Below are 22211 nucleotides of genomic sequence, written 5' to 3' on the forward strand. Positions count from 1 at the left end.
AGGAATGGCCAACAATTAGAGGCATATTTACTCTAACAAATATCTAAAGTTCGAACGTCGAATGTGCAATAAAACACGAGCAAAACGGTTTGGAAGCAACTTGTATGACAACTTGTCGTAAAACTCAATCCGTCTGTACTGAGCCAGCCGGTGTGGCGTTCCTAACATTGGACGCTTTTACACTTACTCTCTCGAGGGATGGCCAAATGGGCCTGGGCCTCAAGTACCTGCTAGGGGAAAAGAGTTATGGTATGGTTGGATATGTTCTGGCTCAGCGCTATGAATTGTCGGGATTTACGGGGCACGAGATCGTTGTGTAAACAGAGTCCAACTGCACGTCGACAAAAGATCGGATTTTCGGAAGTATGTATCATCGGGCCCACCAACTAATGGGGATCATCACGTAAACGACTTTTCGTAAACAGAACCGCAACCCGTTGGTTGGTAAGTCCAAAGAAGACAGGCCATCATGAAATTGTAGTCAAGTTCAAACGGAGTCTTTTCTCCTGCGGCGCGTATTCGGATAGAAGGCAGGGCGCCCTTTCGGATTTTATTTTTACGCACATAAAACCTCTCACAGACGCTGCCCCTAACGATCAGTACACGGTGAGAGAGTCCTCGAACAGGTGCGCAAGATCCGCTTCCGACTGTTCACGTGGCGCCAGCTTCGTGATCCGTTCCTGGGGCAGTGTACCTTTGACCAGCGCGGGAATATCGGAGTACTCGAAGCCGAGGGCCGATAGACCGTTTTCGATGCGCAGCTCGAGCATGTAGCTTCGAACAATGTCTGAGAGTATCGCTCCAGCATCCTTTCGATGGCTCTGGAGGCGGGAAAACGAGACATTGTCAACGTACATCACACGGTTGTTGTGTCCCTCACCTTAGAAACATCGGCGCCCAGAATTGCGGCCGCCTCCAGGTGTCGCTCCGGGCAGCTGGCTCCGGTGAAACGGAAAACCGCCGGGGCCGTCATCACCACCGAAAGCCCGTGAGGAATGATCGGATGGTTGGCCGTGTAGCCCTCGGGAACGAAGCGCTTCACAAGCCCTGCGATCGGGTACGACAGACCGTGGCAAAGGTGAACACCCGCATTGCCGAACCCAACACCGGCCATCGTCGATGCGAGATGCATCTGTGACCGTGCCTCCAGATTGTCCGGCTGAAAGACTGCCGGTTTGAAGTGTTTGCGTATCGTGTCGAGTGCGAACCGGGCCCACACGTCCGAGATAGGATTGCTGCCCTGGTACGGTGGCCGGAGCTTCGGGTTGACCGGTGCCGGGCTCCGTTCGGTATACGGAATAGCGGTGAAACTCTCCAGTGCATGACAGAACACATCGAACCCGCAGTACGCGGCTACCTTTTCCGGTTGGGACAGTGTGTGCAGCGGATCCACCAAGCCCAGTGTTGGCCGCAGCGCTTTGCTGGAAATTCCCGTTTTGGCGTGTAGCGGTTTGTGGTCGAAAATGACGACCCCAGTCGTTTCCGAGCCCGTTCCGGCGGTTGTCGGTACCGCGATGAGGGGCTTCAACGAGACGGTAACCTCTTTCGCTTTCCCGATCGGTGCATTAACGTAGTCCAGGAACTCTGCCGTGCGATCGGCACTGTAAAGGTTGGCCGCCTTGCACGTATCGATCACCGAACCGCCACCGATCGCCACGAATGCGTCGAAGCTGTGTTGCCGTGCGAAATCGATCGCCACCTGCAGGCTTTCGTTCGTTGGTTCGATTCGCACATCGGTGAAGAGCACGGTGGACACGCCGGCCCGAGCCATCGAGTTCAGACCCTGCTTCACCGAAGCCAGTCCCATCACGTTGCGATCGGTTACGACGCAAACATTCTTGGCGTTCAGGTTTGCCAGGTCGTACCCAAGCTCGCGGGTAACGCCGGGACCATAGCGGATCGTCGACGAAGACATCTGGCAATTGGCACAAGCCCATTATTGATTATTCAACTTCATTCATTGGCACCAGGTAGACTCATCACCTCGAAAGCATATTCCTTCTCGGGTGGTAAGTTGTGTTGAGCTTTCCCTCCGGCGGCCACGTCCAATCGTGAATGCGCAGGACAACTGCAGCTGTGAAAGGAGTGCAGAGCGGGAGGCTTCTGTAACCCGTTACGGGCAGAGGGCAAACAGTGCACTTACCTGCCACTTACAGTGCGCATAAGGCTGGTAATCCTTCCACGGGTCCACATCTTTGGCTACGTTGGATTAGTCGCCGTGCTGCGCGCTTCGCTTCAGACTTTTCCAGCATTCTGCAAAGCAACCTTGATAAGATTTCATAGGGATCCACAAGACTGGCACTTTAAGGGTTAGTGCTGTCAAAAACCAAGGCATGAAATGTTTCACATCAAAACAATGTTAGGTTAGGTTTATCTGATTAACCAACTGAAGCATCTAGATATTTAGAAAATACATGAAAATGTGTATATTTCATCAATTTCACGTTTTTTACAACTAAATCTTTCATTGAGTTAGGCACTAAAGTATATTTAGTTGATAATCATAACTTGTCCGCCAACGATCAACGACGGTGCTGGAAGACCTTGTAAGAACGCGAATGCGAGTCCCGGCTGCGAAATTCCTGTTAATGCTTCCGTTTGTTCGGTCTGGGAACAGACTTCTTCTTACGTTTGGCTTTTGCTCGGCATGCTGCATGCTTTAAAAAAGTACTTTTTATCTCAATGTCCAATTGTTGTTTTGTGAAGGTTGCGTCGTACTGCTGAATTAGTGAATGTATTAAGTGCAGTGTTTGCTGATATTCTTTCAATAATATTGTGCGGCCACTTACTCTCCGACCCCACACACATTCACAGAGAAACTCGCGTGCAAAGAACTTATCCATTGCTGCGAATAAAACCTCCAATCCATTGTTGAACTTGTTATCGTTAAGCGAAGTCATCACGTATTGCAGAACACTCTGTACATCCTCCGTCGACGACAAACTTTCCAGTAGTTGAAGGTTTTCCTTGTTTTTTATCGGCAACAGCTCCTCCGGCTGGACGGCAACGGACGGAGCGGTCTGTGCACTTTCGCGTATTTGCAGTAGTTGTTCCAATTGGCAAATTCGATTTTTCGAAGCGGACAAAGCGCTCTCTAGTTCCAAAAGGCGCTGTATCAAAATCTTGTGGTCAACATCGGTCGGTGTTGGTGCTGTTGCGGGTGTCCAGTAGGCCGGCACTGTTCTTGGGACACTTTTCTGAAGTTTTGCCGGCTTTCGGGGCCTTTTTCTGCAAAACCAGAAAACAAAGGCATTAGCAACGCGAGTTTGGTGTTGCGGAGTTTGGAACGTACCTTCTCTGAACAGTAGATCCAAAGTTATGTAGAAAATCTATCGACATACTCATATTTGGACTAATGAAAAATGCTTAAACGCACAATTAATTCCCAAAAACCTACTTGCTACTTGTTTACACTTTACTTGTTTACAATGGCGACAACAACAAAGAATGCAAAATGATGCAAAGTGACGTCCAACCAAAATGACGTTTAGATCTACATTAAGCCAATTCAAATTTTGAGCCGTTAGTTTAGATGAAACTTTATTTCGTCTCTCGTAGGCGGCCTTTAATTACGTTACGGGCCTTAATTTTATTAATTCAGTAAATAGATCCGTTATTTTATTTTACGCAACAAACGAGGTTTTGCTCGTGCGGTTTGTCAAGAAAATAACGAAACGACGAAGAAAATTCTTCACGCAATTGAGAGTTTTGAATGAAGCGATGAGCGATGAAATATTTCACAATTGCTTAATGGGCGGTCTAAACGCTCAGATTCGCAGATCTACAAATCTGAACAAACGAGCATCAATTTGTGAACAAATTTCAAACAGTTGCGCACAGTTGGAAAACGATGGAAAACGTGTTCGTGAAAAACTCACTGTTCGTAATTCGATTCTTTCAAAGGCCGGAATACACAGGTTCGATCCGGTTCGACAAAACGTTTATTTTATCAAATCCTTTTTGTGTTGTTTATCTCAGTAGACGCCTCAATAATTTAAAAAGGGCAAATGAAAAAATACACAATTATTGAAGGCATAATAAGACATCTTTGCTGCTTACTGATATGTAGAACGGGGAGGAAAATACTCTTGAATGTGCGCGATTGACTGAAGTCGGAAGTACCATGCAATCGGAAGTACTGCGGCTAGGTAGAACATGGATTTGCTTCCAATTCCTGCTCCCAGTGGGTTAGTTAGGTAGAAATGGCGCTTCGTCGGTACTGTGTAGTGTACTTTATATTTTGCGTTCGTATCTTTCTTTGAATCCACCCAATGGCACTAATTAAAACGAAGCTGGGGACTGGTGAAAAATCGCCGGACTAATTTGGTCGTACCCGGACACCACGGATCGAATCGAAAACTGAAAAAGGAATGTGTTCGAACGGAGCCAAGAGGTGGTACATCAGCTGGACTCTATAGTGTTCGTAGTAGTACTGTGTACTGCGCCGTGCTCACTATTCTGACTGCAGTACTCGGTTACCCTAGTGTATAGTAGTATGCTCGGCCACACCGGCCGTTACGGGACTGCAAAACAGTGGAAAACTTCTCAAATTGGCCAACACAGAAACAAAAAGGGACCCAGCAGTGCGCTAAGGTGTGTCTGTGCTCTATTGGGAACTTAATAAATAACCGTAAATTCTCGTTCGCTTCGCTTGCTGCCGCTTGTTTACTCGGATAAGTACTTCATAGCTGTGCGTGTTTTACTGATGTATCAGAAATAGGGAAAAGATATAGGGCGGAAGCGATCGTGCGGCGATGATCCTCAGCCGGGCCGGAAGCACGGTGATTCGTTTTGTGTTAGCTGCTTAATCGTGTACTCTACTAACAGACAAAAAAAGGTATGTCTATTTCCACCGTCTAGTAGATCGAAATCTAAGAAGGACCCATCTCACCATCCGTGACTGGTTTAGCGGCGGCGCACGATGAGAGCGCATTACACCTGATTAACCGGTGCGTACCGGTGAACCTTCGGAGTGGTCGGTGCACCAATGTCCTCCGTCAGCTTCTGGTACACGAACGAGTTCTTGGAGGCGAGGATCGCCTGGCGGTAGCGCTCGCCACGGCGTCGCACCATCATCACAATAATACTGCGCACCACCACCAGAATCATGCACAAGCCGACCACGATGAACGCAATCACGATCCAAATGGAGGACACCGCGTACAGGACACCATGCTCCAGGATCACAACATCGTCCGCGTTCTCATCGTCATCGAAGTCGTCCTCTTCCTCCTCGGCTTCGTTAGCGAGCCCGCTGCCGTGCTTGCCGGTCAGAATGTCCTGCTCGATCTGCTGCAGCCCGTTGGCCGCATCGAGGATGTTCTCGCGCTCCTGTTCCTCCGCGTCATCGTCGTCCTCTTCGTCGTCACTATCGTCGTCCTCGCTGTCACTGTCCAAGGACTCGTCCGAGTAATCATCGAGCTCGTTCTTGCTGTCCACGATCTTGTTCGACTTGGCGTCGGCACTCGTCTTCTCGAGCACATCGGCATCCGTATCGTCCGCATCGTCCTCATCATCATCATCTTCGTAGTCTTCCTCGGTTTCGCTGTACAATGGCGTCTTGTCCGCGTTGCCACTGCCGCCCTGGCAAATTTCCCACGCAAACTGGCTCCACTGCTTCAGGGTGGCGGAATTGTCCGTTCGCAGCACCCCGAGATCGGCGTGCGTAACGTGGTCCTGTGCTCCTCCGGCCATCGAAATCTATGTGAAAAGTCGTCATGAAACCATTAGTACGGAGTGCGAACTGACGCTCCGGCATCGCTTCGCGCGATACGAACCTGTTTCTGCTGGAGCCACTTGATCAGCGGTTGCAGATGATCGTTGCAGCTGAGCGAGTTGTTGCGGATGTCGAGCACGCGCAGTTTCGCCATCGTCTGCAGATCGGAAACGTATACCTCGGCAATCTCGTTGTACGATGCGTTCAGGCGCTTCAGATTGGGCAGCACTTCCTCGCGCTTCGCCTTCTCCGACGAGTCCTCCCAGATGGTGCGCAGATCGCAGTCGCTAATGTCCAGATCGCTCAGGTACTGCAGCGGGTGGAACAGTTTGCTGGCCAGCGCCGAAATCGGATTGCCGGACAGGTTCAACTAAAGAAGGCGGGGGGAAACAAACGATCAGTCGATCATATGGCGGCCGCGCGCTACTCCAACTCACGGCATTAAGATTCCGGTTGCTCTGGAACGTCTTCTCGTCCAGCTCGGTGATCATGTTGTTGCTGAGGTCCAGATCCATCAGTTTGCTCAGGTGACCCATAACGGCCGGTCGGATCGTTTGCAGATTGTTCCACGCCAGGTTGAGACGGGTCAGCTGGGGCATCGTCTTGAACGTGTTGTCCGCCAGCTCCGAGATGTCGCAGTTTGATATGTCCATGAAATACACGTTGAACGTGCCGTTGTACGAACTCTCGAAGCCTTCGTTTGGCAGCCTCTTCAGTCGCGGATTGCTGTTCAGGCGGATGATGTCCAGCACCTTGTTGCCGATGAACGTTTGGGCCGAAATCTGCTCCAGCGCGTTGACCGACAGGTCGATCTGCCGCAGGCTGCGCAGCGAGATGAAGGCCATCGGTTTGATCTTCTCGATGTGGTTACCCTTCAGGATCAGATTGGTGAGCCCGTCCATGCCCTTGAACATCTGGTTGTTGATCGTGCGAATCTGGCAGTAGCTCAGGTCGAGCTTCTGCAGATCGGCCGTCACAAAGTCCACGTTGGTGCTGATCTTGTTGTGCTTCAGGTGCAGGATGGCGAGCGACGTCTTGGCGAAAATGTGGCGCGGCAGCTCGGCGATGCCGTTCATCGACAGATCCAGCTCCTCGATCGTTTCCACGCTATCGAAGATGCCCTCCGGCAGGCTGGTCAGATTGTTCTCCGACAGATTGATGTAGATGATGTTCTTCAACTCGTTGAACGCATTGGGCTGTAGCTCCTGCAACTTGCAGCGCGAAAGATCCAGCTCCTCGACGGACGGCGCCTTCAGCATGTAATCGGTGTACGGAGTGTTGTGGTTCACGCTTTGCATCGCGCTCAGATCATTGCCCGAAAGCGTCAGCAGCCGCAGCTTGGTGTTGTTGACGAACGTGTCCGGGTGGATCAGATCGATACCCGAGTTGGTCAGGTTGACCGAGTACAGCTCGTCGAGCCCCGCGAACGCCTGCGGACTGATGTACACGATCGTGCAGTTGGTGATCTTGATCGACACCACGTGGCTGAGGCCGATCTTTTTGAAGAAATCGGGCCCCAGCTCGATCGGGTACATGGGCCCCACGTCCAGCACCTGCAGATCGGTAATGTGCGATGCGAACTTTTGCGTCTCCAAGTCCAACCGACTGCAAGTGGCCACCATGTAGGCGTGCATGTTACGCTCGCAGATGCATCCCCGCGGGCAGTAGGTGCTGTTCACGGCGTCGGCACTGTCGTCATCATCCTCATCTTCGTCCTCATCGTAGTAGTAGTAGTAGTCGTCCATATCCCCCTACGGAAACAGCATAAGGGGCGCGCGTTGGGTAAGTGATCGAATCATTGGACATCGGAAAGCAAGGCCACTTACGGTCTTATTGGAAGCCTTGGCTCCATCCTTGATCTTCTTGATCTGCTTTTTCGGCTTCGCCTTGGTAACCTTGTTGTCGGCCGGAGTTTGGGTCTTCGCCGTCTGCGTAGTGACGCTCTCGATGTCCTCATCAGCGTCACTATCGTCTTCGTCGTCTTCATCTTCGTACTGGTAGTTGTAATCGGTATCCGCATCGTCCTCGTACTGGTCCAGAATTTCCACATTCTGCTTACCGGTGCTCGTCTTCGGCTGCACGGTCGTCATGGCGGCCGGGGACGCCTTCTTCACCGGTTCTTCGGCGGGTGCCGGTTTCTTGAGGAAGAAGGAAGCAACAAACCATTAGCCAGACTGCGTGACAGTGTGCTGGGCGTGGAAAGTGTTTTGGGGGGATCGGTTCGGTGTTTCGGTGTGTTTCGGGCTGTTGTGTGTAATGTTGTGCGTTCCAAACCAAACACTTACTATCGGGTACGCCAGAACCTTGTCTACACCTGAAAAGTCAATCGTTTCGTCCGAATCATCGTCGTACACGTCGTCAGAGTCGTCAGATTCCGCCGTCTTGGCGGCGGCGGAGGAAGGTTTAGCGGTGGTAGATTGGGAAGTTTTCTAAACGGAAAATGGCCCCAAAAAATGAGGAGGATAGAAAATATATAGTAGAGCGAGGGACAGAATCGACAGAGTGATGGGATGGTGGCGATGACTACAAAGCGAAAGCGCTGGATTTGTTGGTGCATGCGATGGGCGAGTGTACGTACCACGGTCTTTCCGGTACTCTTCAACAGTGCCGCCTCGTAGCTGTCGAAATCTTCGTTAATTTTCACCTGCTTGATGGCCACCGATCCTGGAATGGTACCGCGCTTTAGATCCGATGCACACACAAAAACACACAGCTCGAAATTTACTCACCGACGGTGGACACATCCGGGGTATCCTTTTTCTTCTTCTGCCCGTACATCGGATTGAGATCGACGGCTTTCTTCGTCGCGATATCGCCGTCGTCGTCCTCGTCGCTATCGACCAGGTTCTTGTCGTCGTCCGGCAGCATCTTGTTGTAGCGCGGATCGTGCGCATTCGGTACCGTTCGCGTCGTCTCGAACAGCATCTTATCGATCAGCGGTTCCTCGGCCCATTGCGGTTCGGTGCGGAGGGCCGGACTGGAGTTCACGGCCATCGCACAGAGCGATACCGCGAGCACCAGTAGCAACTGGTGTCTCATCGTGCAAACCTAGAAGAGAGCGGCCGGACAGAAGAGAGGTGTTCTAAGTGGCCAGCCAGATTTGATGGACAAATATTTGTTCCACGATCGTGCACACTGCTGCACGATCGCTACTGTCTTTAGCGGCACGTTCCCCCGTTCCCCCTCGGGAGCGTCGCTATTTAGTCTCCAAAGTGACCACGTGTGAAGTTCAATCGGAACATGTGGTTCACAAATGATCAAACTCGAAATTAATGACCATCGCCCCGCAAGCGGCAGGAGTGCGTGACCGGCAAAATGGCGCCACGGCAGATAACTCATAAAAAATTGGCAGCGCTTCATCAGCCGGGCACTTGTGAGGAAAGTTAGATTTAAACCGCGGCCTTAACACTCGATACGTTTCACGGATCATCGTGCCCCGTGTTTACACGTCTACGCAGACAGGGGGCGCCAATTCCGGGAAGAGAACCCGTCCAAGTTTTGTTTTTATGCTCACCCGGCGCCAAGAATCGAACCTTTTGGCCAACTAATTAACATTCCACACCCGGAGAGGCGGTTTATGATTGCGATTTGCGTCTTCCTCACTCTCTGTCACAACACTCGGCCATATTGGGTGCAGGAACTACGTACCGTGACGGCGGCGTGTCGTTGACCAAACGGTGCTTCCAGCGAGACTCTGTGTTTGGCTTTCCGGCCAGGATGGCTTTAGTTCAAACAGTCGCAAAGGCGACGGTTGGCGGCCGATAAGATAAGATACAACCGTGCTGCGGCCTGCACGTAGAGGCCGCACTGCACGTATGTGTGTTGGTTTGCGTTTCAACAATGATGACGAGTTTTTTTGTCGCCACTTGGACAAAGCTTTCACAACAGATATCGGCCGCCTCCCCCCAAAGGGGGGCGTCGTTTCGAAGAATTCCAGTGCCCCACACACAGTGCCGCGCAGTGCCTCTTTATTTGCGATTCATCTTTAAGAAGCAGACCTTCGCTATGGAGAGGGTTGCAAAATGAGCTGAATCCCGGATCAGGGCGGTCTGGGTGCTAGGGTGCCAATTTTATTGTGATGACGGCGCGGTGCACACACGCAAGTTTGGGCGAAAGGCGCACCAACTCACGAAACGGCGCACGGTCTGTAATTTGGCGACGGCTGCGCTTGGCCTATTGTGTGTTCTCTGTGCGCCTCTGCATAATTCATCTTCTGACGACAATGTTTCTCCCCTTCGCCCCGACCGTAAGCGAGAAGTGAAAGCTTCCTTTCAGCCAGATAAACTGTGACTCACTCGAACGATGATCGATGATTGCGCAATGATGGTTGCCCATTCGGCGGTTCCCTTTTTGTAAATTGACAGAGTTTCGAAGTTTTCGGGCCACCCTTTTCAGGGCCAAATGATGGATTCCAGGTTTGCATTCTCACGCTGGATACGCCCGGGCACGGGGGCCACGGGTTTCTCGGGGCGGAAAGAGATAATTTACATTACGGGAAAATAAACTGTATGCGCGAGCCACTCAGGCCCAGGCGACCGCGGCCGTTGCGAAGCGAAAGTTGTTAAACTTTGTTTACACTTCGACCCAGCCCTGGCCCAGCGTTCACCAACTTTCCACCCATTCGATCGGTGAGTTTGTGATTATCGATTTCCTGAGCCTGAATGGCCCTGGCTGACCGAGCTGCATAACGATCGCGCGGATGCTGTGTTTTTTCCGCCTCGGATCTTCATCGAACCGGTCTCCGGTTTCCAAATAAGGCGCTGTTCTAGTACGATCGCGCCAGCGTGTGATCACCGCCGCGCTCCAGTCTTGAATATTGAATTACCTTCTCGCCACGTTCTCGAAGCTCGAAACTTCAAAGGCGCTTAACGGGCTGCCGCACGCGCCACCACCCGGCCGCTAATTGAAGTGAGTAATTGCATTTTAATATTCCCCGGTTCCCGACTGCGCACATCGCGTTTGACGGGGCCGCGGAGCCGACAATTTCACAGCAAAAATGACATTAAAAAACGGGGGCTTCGAATTCTAACGAAGGCGGTCAACGGGGCTCTCTCGGGTGTCACAACGTGCCCGTAAAACAGTTCCATTCCACAGCCCTTTAATGGGCTTTCGACAGCAAAGGGGTGCGATCGGTCACGGAAGCGATCCATCGTAGTGTGATCGACAATTGAGCGGAGCTGAATGAATTTATGTGTTTACGCCATCATCATCATCATCATCTCAGCGGGAGCTCGGGGTGTTAGGTCCATTAATTAAGTTTGTCGCGCCTGATTTTATGACCACGATACGAATCACTAAACGGGAGTCTAAATCACCGTGCCACGCTCTTGCGCATCTGTCGATCAAGACGTTTACAGACCGAGCCGAGTTGCTACCACTACTGGATGCTCCTCATTGATCTTCCGTGACCTGAAGGCACCAGCGTCCGGCCCCCCGGGTGGGGTTCCCAACTTTCCCAGGAATTACCGTCCACCGTTCATACGGAAAGTATGTTCTGCTTATGCTCCTGCGCCGGGTGGTGATGGCTGCATAATGGCTTCCCGTCGGCACCTGTGCGCCGGGTTCTCGTTATCGCCGCGCAGATGCTTCAACATGGCGAGAAGCAGAAGGGCCGAACACAACCCGTGCAAGGTTCCGAGGCCATTTCCGCCGCACGGTGGCCGCGTTCGAAAATGGTTGCGGGACGCTTTTGATGTGTGCGTGCGATCCGAGATGCAGCGAAAACGCACACCGCGCCGAACTCTGGACAGGGCCACCCATTATGGAGCACACCTCCTCGACCGATCGACGTGAACGCGCGCCGGGTGGCTCGAGTCGGATCCCCGCGCGCATGCTGTTTAATTGCGGTGGCGTGTTTTCTTGTGGCCTTTGGCTTCGGGCCCCAATGTCCCAGCCGGCAACCTGGCCTCACCATTAATATGTTAACCATCCATGGTGCCGTGCGCCCCTTTTGCCTTCTTCGCTTTGGTGATCATAATCGTTGTCGTCGGGAAGCGCGGCGCAACTCATCTTCCATCGACAGAACCGGAAGTGGCCCTTGCAGTGGTCGACAAAATTACATACGGCCGCGTACCGAGCGCGCATTGCGGATTCTGCTGACCACAGGCAGAGAGAGAGAGAGGTTAGTGACCCCAGATGCCACAGGGAGGTCGGTGCAGCTGACTCTCCACAACAGGACGGTCGAATTTTGGAACCACCGCGAGCCAGCCAGCCAGCCAGCCAGAAGGCGCTGGCCAGAATGCGGAAGAAAGCCACTAACATAAACAACGAGCCGTATGATCATAAAAATATAGGTTCGTTCCTCATCCATATTGTAATGGGCGCGCGGCGCACGTCGAGGCAATAAACCTGGGTGTTCTCCCCATTCAGTAAACAAGGGCGCCCCCCGAAAGGCAAACTAGTTACAGCCGCCAGCGCCACTGTTTACATTGTGGCCCAGGATGTGTGTGGCGCTCTTAAAACTTCACCGATGCCGTTTAATGCGCAAAACTCGCGCGTGAACCTTTTTATCAAAACCCAGCGCGAAAACTAGACTATTCCAATGGACGCGAATGGCGTGCGGTTGGTACGTGATCTTCACCGCAATGGCCGAGGCTGATCCGATAAACCCCAGGGAAAGTAGTAGACAAAAAACGACCCCACTAGCAGCAGTTGTGGCCACAAACCCTGCGAATGCACCGTGTGGCCACGATCGCGCGAAAGCCAAAACATCTTGGCGAACACACCCAGAATGAGGGCAACCTCCATGTCGCCGGTTGTTTGTTTGTAGGACACCACTACATTTTTGCCGAGCTCAGCAGGGTGGTGATCAAGTGATCAAGAGTTGCTGCTAACTATCGCAAGGGCAGTCGGGAGACTATTGATGAAGTCACGCAGTTATCTCCGCTGCGCTGCCCTGTCGGGTTTTGGACTTCAAGTGATCTAAACGAACGAAACAGGACCGGATCTTGGCGAGTTACTTTCCAAATCGCTTTCTATGTTTCACGGCCATATTGCACCGTGCTGGAGTGCACATAAAAATATAGACGCCGGAGGTATGCCTCGTAAAATCTGCTCTCTCGACAGTTTAATTAGCGCTCGGGACACTCCGAGAGTAGTGGTGGCAATAAATTGAAGGCTAGCTCCACCACTCCGGATAGTCGAGACTGAACCGAGAATGAAGTCAAAGATCGAATTCAGAGTCGCTGGACAGCGCAGGAATTAGTGATCGACCGTTGCGTGCGGGAAGCCGGTTTGGAAGGGTCGGCGATCGCGTGAGTCCGGCCAACCGACCAAAACTGGATCGGTAGATTGATCCCCCACAAACGAAGCAGAAGTCATCGGAGATGGGTGGCCACCAACCAATGATTTTTTGGGGGTTTATTTTTGGGATCCACACACCTACCCGGGAACGAAAAGGTGAGGCAGCCATTGTGATCCGCAAAAAAATCGCATAGACGCATATAGTAAGGCATTCAAGAGCATCGTCGACGACCAGACACGAATACGCGATCGCGGCCGATTAGTACGGAACCTATGTAAACAAAACTGCAGCACGGCCCATTTTGGACTCTTCACGGACGTCGATCGTTTTGTGTAGAACATGGCAAAATTATAGCCCTTCCTGGCTGATCGGCTTCGTGCGTGCCATGACCCAATCAACTACTCTTGTAGTCTGTGACGCGCGCGCGCTCAACGTGTGCCTTTGACAGTTGGGAAAACCCGCCTTTCCACCTGTCGTGGGACGCACGTGCTCCACGCGGAACAATTGGCCCCGCTGCAGTAGCAATGTAATTGGCCGAAGTTCTATTCGTTCGCTTGGGACAAGCGGCTGTACTCACAATGCTTCCCGATTCCTAGGAAATTCCTGATCCGCCGATCGGTGGAGCACCGGCGGCGTGTACAACACGTAGGTAATTAGCAACCGCCAGTCTGGAGGGATTTTGGGATGTAGAGCACCTCGCGGATCGCTAGACCTGACTTTAGACGACGTGTCTACGATCTGGCAAGGCCGCGCACGGATTAGCGCGTTCCTTAGCGACAAGCGGCACGCGTGTCTCTCCGCAGCCAGACGACGATACGCGCCCCGCCAGAGATTCGTCTCGCCCGGCACGGCACGAATCGCAATCAAGTGTCGCATTTTTATGTAAATTTAATTTATACATAGAATGCTCTTCAATGCTACACCACCACCGGCCTCGGTCGCAGTCTGTCTCGCGTCGCGTGAGTTGTGCTGCTTCTCGGCTTGGCCAAACTCCACCACTCAACCGGGAATAGGATCTCCCCTTTAGGTTTGCACGCGAAACCGGAGATTGTAACCGGGTGGTGTCGAGCCCAAGCCCAACAAATGAATCGTTTTAACTTTTACCGATTTACGTCAGTTGCAGTGCCGTGATAATTGTATGATCAATCCCCACGGCTCACTGTTTACGGCCAAGCCTCACCGCGGGTGAAGAAAGTTAAACAACGCCTCTCCACACAAATAACTGATCCGAATTCGTAGAAATCCAAACAATAAAAGAAACACGGCCGCCTAGCCGCGATCGCTTACAGTTCACACCTCACCCGGCGGCTGGGCGCTGGCCAGCGAGAGATCCGTTCTGAGAATGACTCATTAGGAAGCCGAGATCGAGGGCCGAGCATTGGCTAGTGCCGTTAATCGAGCGCTGATCTCGCTCCGCCGCGCCATCTTGGTGACCGTGTCCGGGGTCGGTTGTTCCGTTAAATACCGGAAATGCTGACCGCCCAACGATTAGCCCAGTCGCGACACGGGACGCTTTGCCGTCACTTTGCATAAACGTCACTTTGAAGCGCGGAGCAAAGCAAAAACAACATGGCAACTTCCGGATGCTGCCCTCCCGTGAGCGATCCCAGACGTATTTTGGTCTCTCGGGCACAAAACGAAAACATTTCGAATCCGTCTCGCGCTCGCGTTAAAGCAACAAAAGGCGCAGGATCGAGTACTTAGGCCGCTGTCGCTGCATAATGTTCGCGCCCGTCGTGCAGCATCATTCCGGGCTGCTCCGAGGAGCGGTGTTTTGCATTTTTATTTACCTCACCAATCAATCCCAAACAGCCCCGAGAGCTGCGGGTCTGTCGGGGTCCTACCGTACTCTTGTGGCTGGCTGCTCTCCGGGGCACATTAAAAGCAGGAGGGACCCGTGAGTGTGTGGGGGTTTTTGTGGTGATCTTTGACATATTTATGCGGTGCAAGATACTTTACGAGTTACGAACTGTAGCGTGGCGAAAGCGAACGCCGCGAGAGCTCCACTTCTCCGCGGATCCCCGAGCGATGGAAGTTTAAGATGATGTATTGTTTTTCCTTTCCCGATAGATAGCCAACGTCGTTGTTGGCGTTGCATTCTGGCAAACCCCTTGGAACTGACGTCGAACGGAGCCGCTCATTCGCCACGCCACGGCCATGGGATTTATGACTTGGGAGGATATAAATTAATTCTACAGCATAGCCGCGTACACGGGTTAACATCGGCGTAATGGCGGCGTAAACTGTTAACAGCCATCGGGGAAAGATTGGCGTGGCCGCGCGGAAGGCAGCATACTTTTAAGCACTCTCTTGACGTGGCCCCAGACTGAGGATATTTAAATGAGGGACACTTCCGCAGAGAACCGAAAACTTTCAATACCTTTCTCATTGATGGATTGACGTGTTGGAGCCGCCAACCGAATTATGCACAAATACACAGACGAAGCCCGAGACGACTACCAAGAGACGATCGTGGCCACGGGGAGCGATCGAAATGTCAGACCGCCGTCGTCATGAATATTAATCGAAATGACGAAATCAATCCAACACACCCAACGATTCTAATGCCACTCCGGAGAGCTCGCTTTGGGTCTCGACTGTTCTAGCATTCAGCTCACATTACCCCCTAAGCTGCGCGATGGGAGCCACTTCGGCTGGATCGAGCGCAGGAGAGCAGGAGTATCAATAGTCCTACTACGGAAAGCAACCCCATTAGAGAGCTCCCCAAAGGCTCCACAAGGCAGACAAAGAGGCCACGTCACAAAGCGGGTCACATCCGAGCGAAGAGCGTCTTTGTTCGCCCCCGACGATCGCGATCGCTAGGTCCGCGCCGTTGTCTAGGACGCACACTCCGGGATAGTCCGTTCGGAGTTCGGAAGCCCCAAACAACCGGTAGGAATGAGGTGCATGCCTGATCCGCAAACCGCATCACCTCAGGCCACAACAGCCAGCGCAACCAGCACGACGACCACAAGCCACACAGAGCTCGGAAACTCGAGTCGCTCGCTGCTCGCTGGAAATGTCTGGAATACCAACATGCATAAGCGAGCGAGCGAGGCGATGGCGTTCGAAGGGGGCCACAACACAACCCACGCATCCGTCGGAACGCCGCCTCCGGGGTCCAGGGGTCCAGGGGTCGGGTTGCCGGCGGACCGCTTTTCTATTGCTTTGTGTCACTCCGCGGCCAGCGTTTGTAGCTTCGCCGCCGCCATATCTACACCATCGCGCGGAGATCGCACTCCTTTCTCGATCAGTCGGCGGCTCTCTCTCTCTCTCTCGCTCACTCTGCACACTCGCATCATGCATGACCCACCGCCGCCACCTTTTTATCTCCCGCGTAGAGGAAGAAGGATAGCCGCGTTGCCAGGCCGCGAGGTTCGGGAAACCGGTTTCGAAGTGTTGCCAGCAGCTGCCATTGGGGCACCGTGAACTGTCGATCTCTGGCTCTCTCTCTCTCTCTCTCTCTGTCTGTCTGTCGGTCGCGAGCAATCAATCCGCGTCGGGACCATTCCGAAACAAAGTACAGGGCGACCGTGGTGATTTACGTGCCGTGTTGGGTAACGCGCCCATCACGTGTGATTAGAGATGCATTTTGGAGGTTCCCAACTCAGACTGGTTCGACTCAGCTTGCAGCCTCATGAATGAATTGGGACGTGACTCATCGGTTGAAGAGTTGAATAGAAATTTGAAATATCGAAGCCACATTCCTGGCAAAGTCCATGAGCCGGAGACTGGCGCCCGATACCGGCGGATTGTCACATCGCGCTGGCCGTGTGCCGTCATTAGCGTGCTCGAAATGATTCTAACACGGTACGGTACAATGGCGCCATAAAACCTCGTTAGAGGCGTTCCAACCGTGCCGGTTGACGACAGTAGGCCAGGTCCACCTCGAGGTGACTTATCTACTCGACCGTACTTTCTTTCCAGCCAAGCGCGAGCCTGACACGACTCGAGGTGCTGCCTATAATCCTCGGTAACCGCGGCATGGTGTACTAAAAATAAACGGTTCACTTTATTTGATTAAGAAGCTTTCTAATCGGCAAACGCAGCAGAGCGGGTGCATTCGTGAACTAGTTTGCTCTAATACGCGATTTATCATCTCTTGTCGCGCGCGGTAATAACGCGGTCATTAAATGTCCTTCCTCGGTAACAATCCTCGGTTAGCGTTGGTGGCCCTAAAAATTGATTAACTCCCCCTGTGTTCGCCTTTGATTGAACTTGCCACACAAGGTGGTTAATCATCGGCGCAACTCACTTTTCGTGCTGCTGCTCCCCGATCGGATCGCGCAGAACTCGATGCACGTCCTCTGATAAATGGTTCTCGTAAGGTACGGTGGTGGACAGTTATCGATCATCTCTCACAGTCACCACCTTCAAAAGCACTCGGTGTCCACCAACGAGCGCCCGGTTCTTATCACTCCTTGCTGCGTCACGCGAATGGTTTTCGTGGTCGAAAACCACGGGTTACCAAGGGCTAGCCGGCCAGGCCAACAAAGGCCACTCGAAAAAGTGGTTGCGCATCAAGATGGACCATCGGTATCGAGTGGCAGGATCAACAAAGAAGTGCGCACAAAGGAAAGCATCCTCTCCTCGGGGTGGCTGATACGTGTGCTAAATCTTCGATAAGTGTAAGTTCGAGAAGCTTCCATCCAAGTTGGACATCCATTATCAGCTCGCGGGGCTAATTGCTTGGGGCCAACCTGAAATGAGCGTGGAATGCGGACAACCAGTCCTCGGAACTCTAAATTAGCAAACATTTGGAAGCAATCATAGAGTAGCTCCTTTTGTTCCATTTCCCTTTTTTTGAGCGTGGTTCCTCAAACGAACGGGACGACAACAATCGGGTGCTTTGACGGCGTTCTTGGAACGGGCGAAAACAGCTGCCACTGCAGTCTGCTCCAGACACAACACATCAAGTTCTTCTACGTCGCAAAATGGTCTGCGGTAATGTGAACCGTGTAAATGAACGATAAACCCGACCGTCGGGCGAGAGGTGCACAGGAAGTCGACCGGCTGATCCCCGCGCGATCTGATCCCAACCGATGGTGCGCTGATGTCAGAGAAAGTTTGATTTATATCACCGCGTACCGCGCACCGGGCTGCCGGGTTGGCGATCTTGGAAGCCTCCGATGTCCAGGCGTCCCGGCGTAACGGCGCCTCGGCGGACGGCGCCAATGGTTTTTCTCAACTCGACCACGTCGATCATTAAAAAGGAGGAAAAAATGGCGCATTCGGTGAAGACATTCTTCGACGGCGATCTTCGTCGGCGTCGCGCGCGATCGTACCTGGTTCACCTTGAAACCGTGCGCGCGCGTGAAGTCATCGCAGGTGACAAATATTGGCTCTTCATATGGGACGGAAGGCCAGCTTCCTTCCAGAGTGACACTAAGCTCTCTATCTCACTTTTGCGTTGCCTTCGCTGCCGGTGATCGAATCATCCTGGTCACCGTACCGTGGGCGAGCGAAAGACAGAACAAAAAACATGCCTTGTACGATCAACCTGCACGCCGCAAGATGGCAGATGATGAATCTTCGCTTTTTGTAGCTACTTGAGATCAATTCATTCCGCCAGAGACCCAATTACCGTTAGCCCAATGGGAAACGGGAAGGAAAGGACAAGATGAAAGGGAGCAACGGCGAGACAGTTTTCTCGGACACGGACCACGGCCGGGCGAATGGGTGTCCCAAGAAACTCCTCCGTCACTGGCCGGCGCTCAAGTACTTTCCAATTGAAATGTACATTACGCTGCGCCGCCTAGGGGATCGGGAAAATGTGATCTGCTGTCTCGCGATCGCGGCGTCAGAATCTCATCACCCGGTCATTGGGCCTGGTAATGTTGAACATTATTATTCTGTTCTGTTTCCTGGTCGCTCGAGTGCCGGCTTCAAACTTCAAACACGAAGCAAAAACATCAACCGATAACCATCATCGCAAACAACGGGTTCGTCAAGCATCTTCCGCCGCCGCCGCCACTTGGGCCGCCGGGGCTGGTTTAATGATTGTTTCACTTGAACGCGAGGATTTATGTTTGGCATGTTTTCAATCGCCGCGTAACGCGCGCCGGCGATCCTTGGCGATGCAATTTCCGAGATGCGCTCGGCGGTTTATGGGTTTGTTTCCCACCATTTCTGACTCGAAAGCGATCCGGTATCAATGGATCGATCGTCAATGGGCCGGAAACGGTTGGTAATGTTCGCAAATAAAACGATCTTGGAATCCTCCGGACCGAGCCAAGTTCACGATCGCTGGTCTCCTGCAGTGCTTTTTGCTGCATCGTCTTCGGCGAGGGTTCTTTGTGGCCGGTCCAAATGATTCACGCTGCGTCCGATCCGCTTTTAGGAAAACGCTTGCAGGATCATAAAATGAGGTCAGCGGCCGATCGGTTTCCCTATCGCGTACCTTCGTTCCCTGCGGGCAAAAGCCGGACAGGTTGCCCGTCCCACCCATTGTCACACGGTGCTGCTGTAAGTACCTGGCGTGTGTCGAACAAGACATGGGTCAGGAGAACGAACTCGGCAAAATCTTCCCGGCAGCATAAAGAAGAAGGGCCCTTCGGTCATGCTTCTCCGCTTCTTACCATCCCCCGAGGGCGTATGGTGTGTGCGAAGAAGTTGAGTGGAAAATTTTCACCGTCCAGCCAAGCGCATCCCGAAAAGGCCCAAGATCCCTTTCGACGACGGCCCACACACGCCATTCGGGGACCTCGGGCTCGGGGAAGCTGCTGCAATGTGACTCCGCGATCTGGCCACTTACCCACACACCGACGGCAGGGGCAGCATAAGCATAGGCGTGCATAACACACGGCACGGGAGTGTGTTGGTGAGATCGTGGAAGATGATGGAAGAGTCGATCCACCCGTCTTGCCGACCTACACCTTGGCTGAAAAAGTGCCGACTTAGCAAAAAAAAAAGAACCGGAACCTACTGCCAGCGAGGGAGAGAGAGAGGGATGGCCGCAGAGCATAAGTCTACGCCAACATGGCGGCGCGGCGGCGAGTTGCAACGAGTTGTGGTGCATCTGCAGTTGCGCCGACGATGATGCGCGAGGATCGCCTTTTTTCTGGGAGTTTCCACTCCGATGACTGTGTTTCGCTGTTTCAAATTGTCGCGAATTCCCAGAACCGGACACGGGTCGTTGATACGCTCCCTACGCTCCTTCTTCAATTTCGGTGTTTTCTAATCGGTCAGCTTCAATTCGTGAGTATTCCGTGAGCATGCGGAATCCCTGATAAGAGCGGAGTGTTGGGCACAAAAACATGTTGACAGTGGGGAGTATCAGCATTTTGGAAGGTTTTTTTTCAAGGCGCTTTCTATCAGTAGAGCCACTTTATGGCCGCCCGTACTGGATACTTCTGGTTTCGTGGACCCAAAGCCCCATCGGCAGGAACGACCGCCGGCAGTAAAGCGATGTGTCTGTACACCGGAATAATATTTTCCGGGGCCACATGTTATCGGCAACTAAAGGAAACATGCGGAGCGCTGATCGCGATGCGTAAAACGCGATATTGAGAAGTCTCCGCCCGTCGGCGCTGGAGACGTTGGCGGCGCGGTGGCCGTGTGTGCGTTCGCGCGCTGAATGGGTTTGCGCGGAACACATACCGATGCGCGTGTCTACCTGTGCGCGTTACCTGAACGCGTGATCGCGGTGTGCGCGAGCCCACACCTGTGTGCGTCCGTCGCTGATGACATATTGGGTCACTGTTTACTCACCTTCGACGGGCCAGAAGTGCAACTCCTTCTTTGCTGATGGATTGGTCGTTTTCGGAACGGGCCTAGCCCCACTTTAAACACCCGAAAAGCGCACGCACACACCTTTTTTGGCGGACACTCCGGAAATTACTCGATCACCTATCGCGGCTTATCAGTTGACGGAAGATAGCGCGTTTTCCTTTTTTCACACTTTGTCACGAACTCGGCTGGATGGACGAAGAAAATAATCAATGAAATCGTAGGGGAATAAACCACGGACACGGACACACGCGCGCGAGCGAGAGGCGGCGATGGCTGCGCGCGCTGCTCTGCGTAGCTCCGACTCGCTCGATCTGCCGTGCGTAGGCAGATAATAATTAGTGGGGACGGTAGATAAATCACAGTGAAAAGCACGATCGCACAGGTTTCGGGCAACGTTCAAGGGTTCACCAGCAAACGTTTTCTCTAAACAAATAATGTAAACAAAAGCTCACTTCGAAAGGGTTTGGGGAACTCGCAAAAAAAGGGAGAGAAATAGAAATATTAGCAACAGCACGCAATAAAGAGGCCGAGAACCGTGGATCTGAGTGGAAACCGTTCTGTTTTCTGCGTTCAGCACGGAATTCTGCCTACCCTTTAACCGGAACCGAAAAACACGTCCGAACACTCTAACCGATAAATTTTTTTAACCGAAAAAATGTACCCTTTACCGTTGAAATGTTTCAAATCTGACTTCTGAGTTTACTGACCAACGAACGTGACTTTGTCTTTTCGAACCTGACCAAGTGAGAGGAGCAACGGCAGAAAGCGCTCTCTCCGTTTTTCTTCGTTCCCGGTCTCTGAATTTATCTTCCTTTTAGGTTGGAGAAAAAGCAATCGACGTTTTTCACGATAGATGCTTAAAATAATAGAAAATTCGGAACATTTTACAGATTTTTTTTAAGGCGAAAATTCAAGTTAGACCGCTGAAAATGTGCATGGTGATTATGGGGTCGATACTCTAAAAGAAAGTGATATATAATTTTGGTTTCGTTGACCCGGTTCGGTGTATTGTGATGTGAAAGATGCAGTTCGTACAGGCAGACCCGTCGTCGAAAAAACCGAAAAAATCACAGAAATAATCAAAGTTAATCCACATTGTAGTCATCAGAGCATCGGCCAGAAGCTAAAGCGGGGCGCGCCGGATACTGCCAGTTTTAAATAATTTTTAAAAGTCATACAATACAGTACACCAATCCAATCAATCACCAATACATTACAAACATTGTAATCTTAGTACTAGGCACGCATTACATTACAATCTACGATACGTCGGTAATGTAACTAAAATCCTCATTTTTTTAAATAGTTTTATGAGTGTTTAACGCCTTTTTCCCATAGTGTTCGGTAAGTTTCAGCCTTTTATCGGCGAAACATTTCACGAAATGCGTCTCGAAATATTTCACCTCGGACAAAACGACAAACGAAGTGAAACGTTTCCTATCGTAAACAATTCAAATCGGCTCTTTGGTGGACGGTTGCTCGTGGCGCGTTCGGGGATGTCCATCTGCTTCCGGACACCGA

At 52.1% G+C, this 22211-nt stretch overlaps 2 protein-coding genes across 3 annotated transcripts; both read right to left on the minus strand.

Moving 5' to 3' along the window:
• Positions 1–535: 535 nt before the first annotated feature.
• LOC131214893 (probable hydroxyacid-oxoacid transhydrogenase, mitochondrial) lies at positions 536–2284 on the minus strand. The gene is made up of 4 exons (XM_058209232.1): positions 2144–2284; positions 1984–2074; positions 881–1915; positions 536–821 (listed from the first exon to the last, which is right to left on the minus strand). Exons 1-4 carry the CDS (start codon positions 2191–2193, stop codon positions 597–599), a joined length of 1401 nt encoding a protein of 466 aa, XP_058065215.1. The 5' UTR covers positions 2194–2284; the 3' UTR covers positions 536–596.
• Positions 2285–3923: 1639 nt separating this feature from the next.
• LOC131205778 (uncharacterized) lies at positions 3924–20869 on the minus strand. 2 transcript variants are annotated; one of them, XM_058198029.1, is made up of 8 exons: positions 20670–20869; positions 8446–8764; positions 8295–8380; positions 8002–8145; positions 7543–7854; positions 6154–7467; positions 5778–6086; positions 3924–5700 (listed from the first exon to the last, which is right to left on the minus strand). In XM_058198029.1, the coding sequence occupies exons 2-8, from the start codon at positions 8753–8755 to the stop codon at positions 4933–4935; spliced, it is 3243 nt and encodes a 1080-aa protein (XP_058054012.1). In that variant the 5' UTR covers positions 8756–8764; positions 20670–20869; the 3' UTR covers positions 3924–4932. The 2 variants fall into 2 exon arrangements, with proteins under 2 accessions (XP_058054012.1, XP_058054013.1); XM_058198030.1 differs by lacking the exon at positions 8002–8145.
• Positions 20870–22211: the final 1342 nt, after the last annotated feature.

Source organism: Anopheles bellator, chromosome 1 (genome assembly GCF_943735745.2).
Source record: "Anopheles bellator chromosome 1, idAnoBellAS_SP24_06.2, whole genome shotgun sequence".
Lineage (NCBI taxonomy): Eukaryota > Metazoa > Arthropoda > Insecta > Diptera > Culicidae > Anopheles > Anopheles bellator.

Coding starts and splice junctions, on each gene's coding strand:
- LOC131214893 (XM_058209232.1), bottom strand. CDS start 2,193: ATGTGGACCCGTGGAAGGATTACCAGCCTTATGCGCACTGTAAGTGGC. Junction 2,075..2,143: donor ATGCGCACTGTAAGTGGCAG/GTAAGTGCACTG, acceptor CTCCTTTCACAG/CTGCAGTTGTCCTGCGCATT. Junction 822..880: donor TGGGCGCCGATGTTTCTAAG/GTGAGGGACACA, acceptor TCCCGCCTCCAG/AGCCATCGAAAGGATGCTGG.
- LOC131205778 (XM_058198029.1), bottom strand. CDS start 8,755: ATGAGACACCAGTTGCTACTGGTGCTCGCGGTATCGCTCTGTGCGATG. Junction 8,146..8,294: donor AGAGTACCGGAAAGACCGTG/GTACGTACACTC, acceptor TTTTCCGTTTAG/AAAACTTCCCAATCTACCAC. Junction 7,468..7,542: donor CCAAGGCTTCCAATAAGACC/GTAAGTGGCCTT, acceptor CTGTTTCCGTAG/GGGGATATGGACGACTACTA.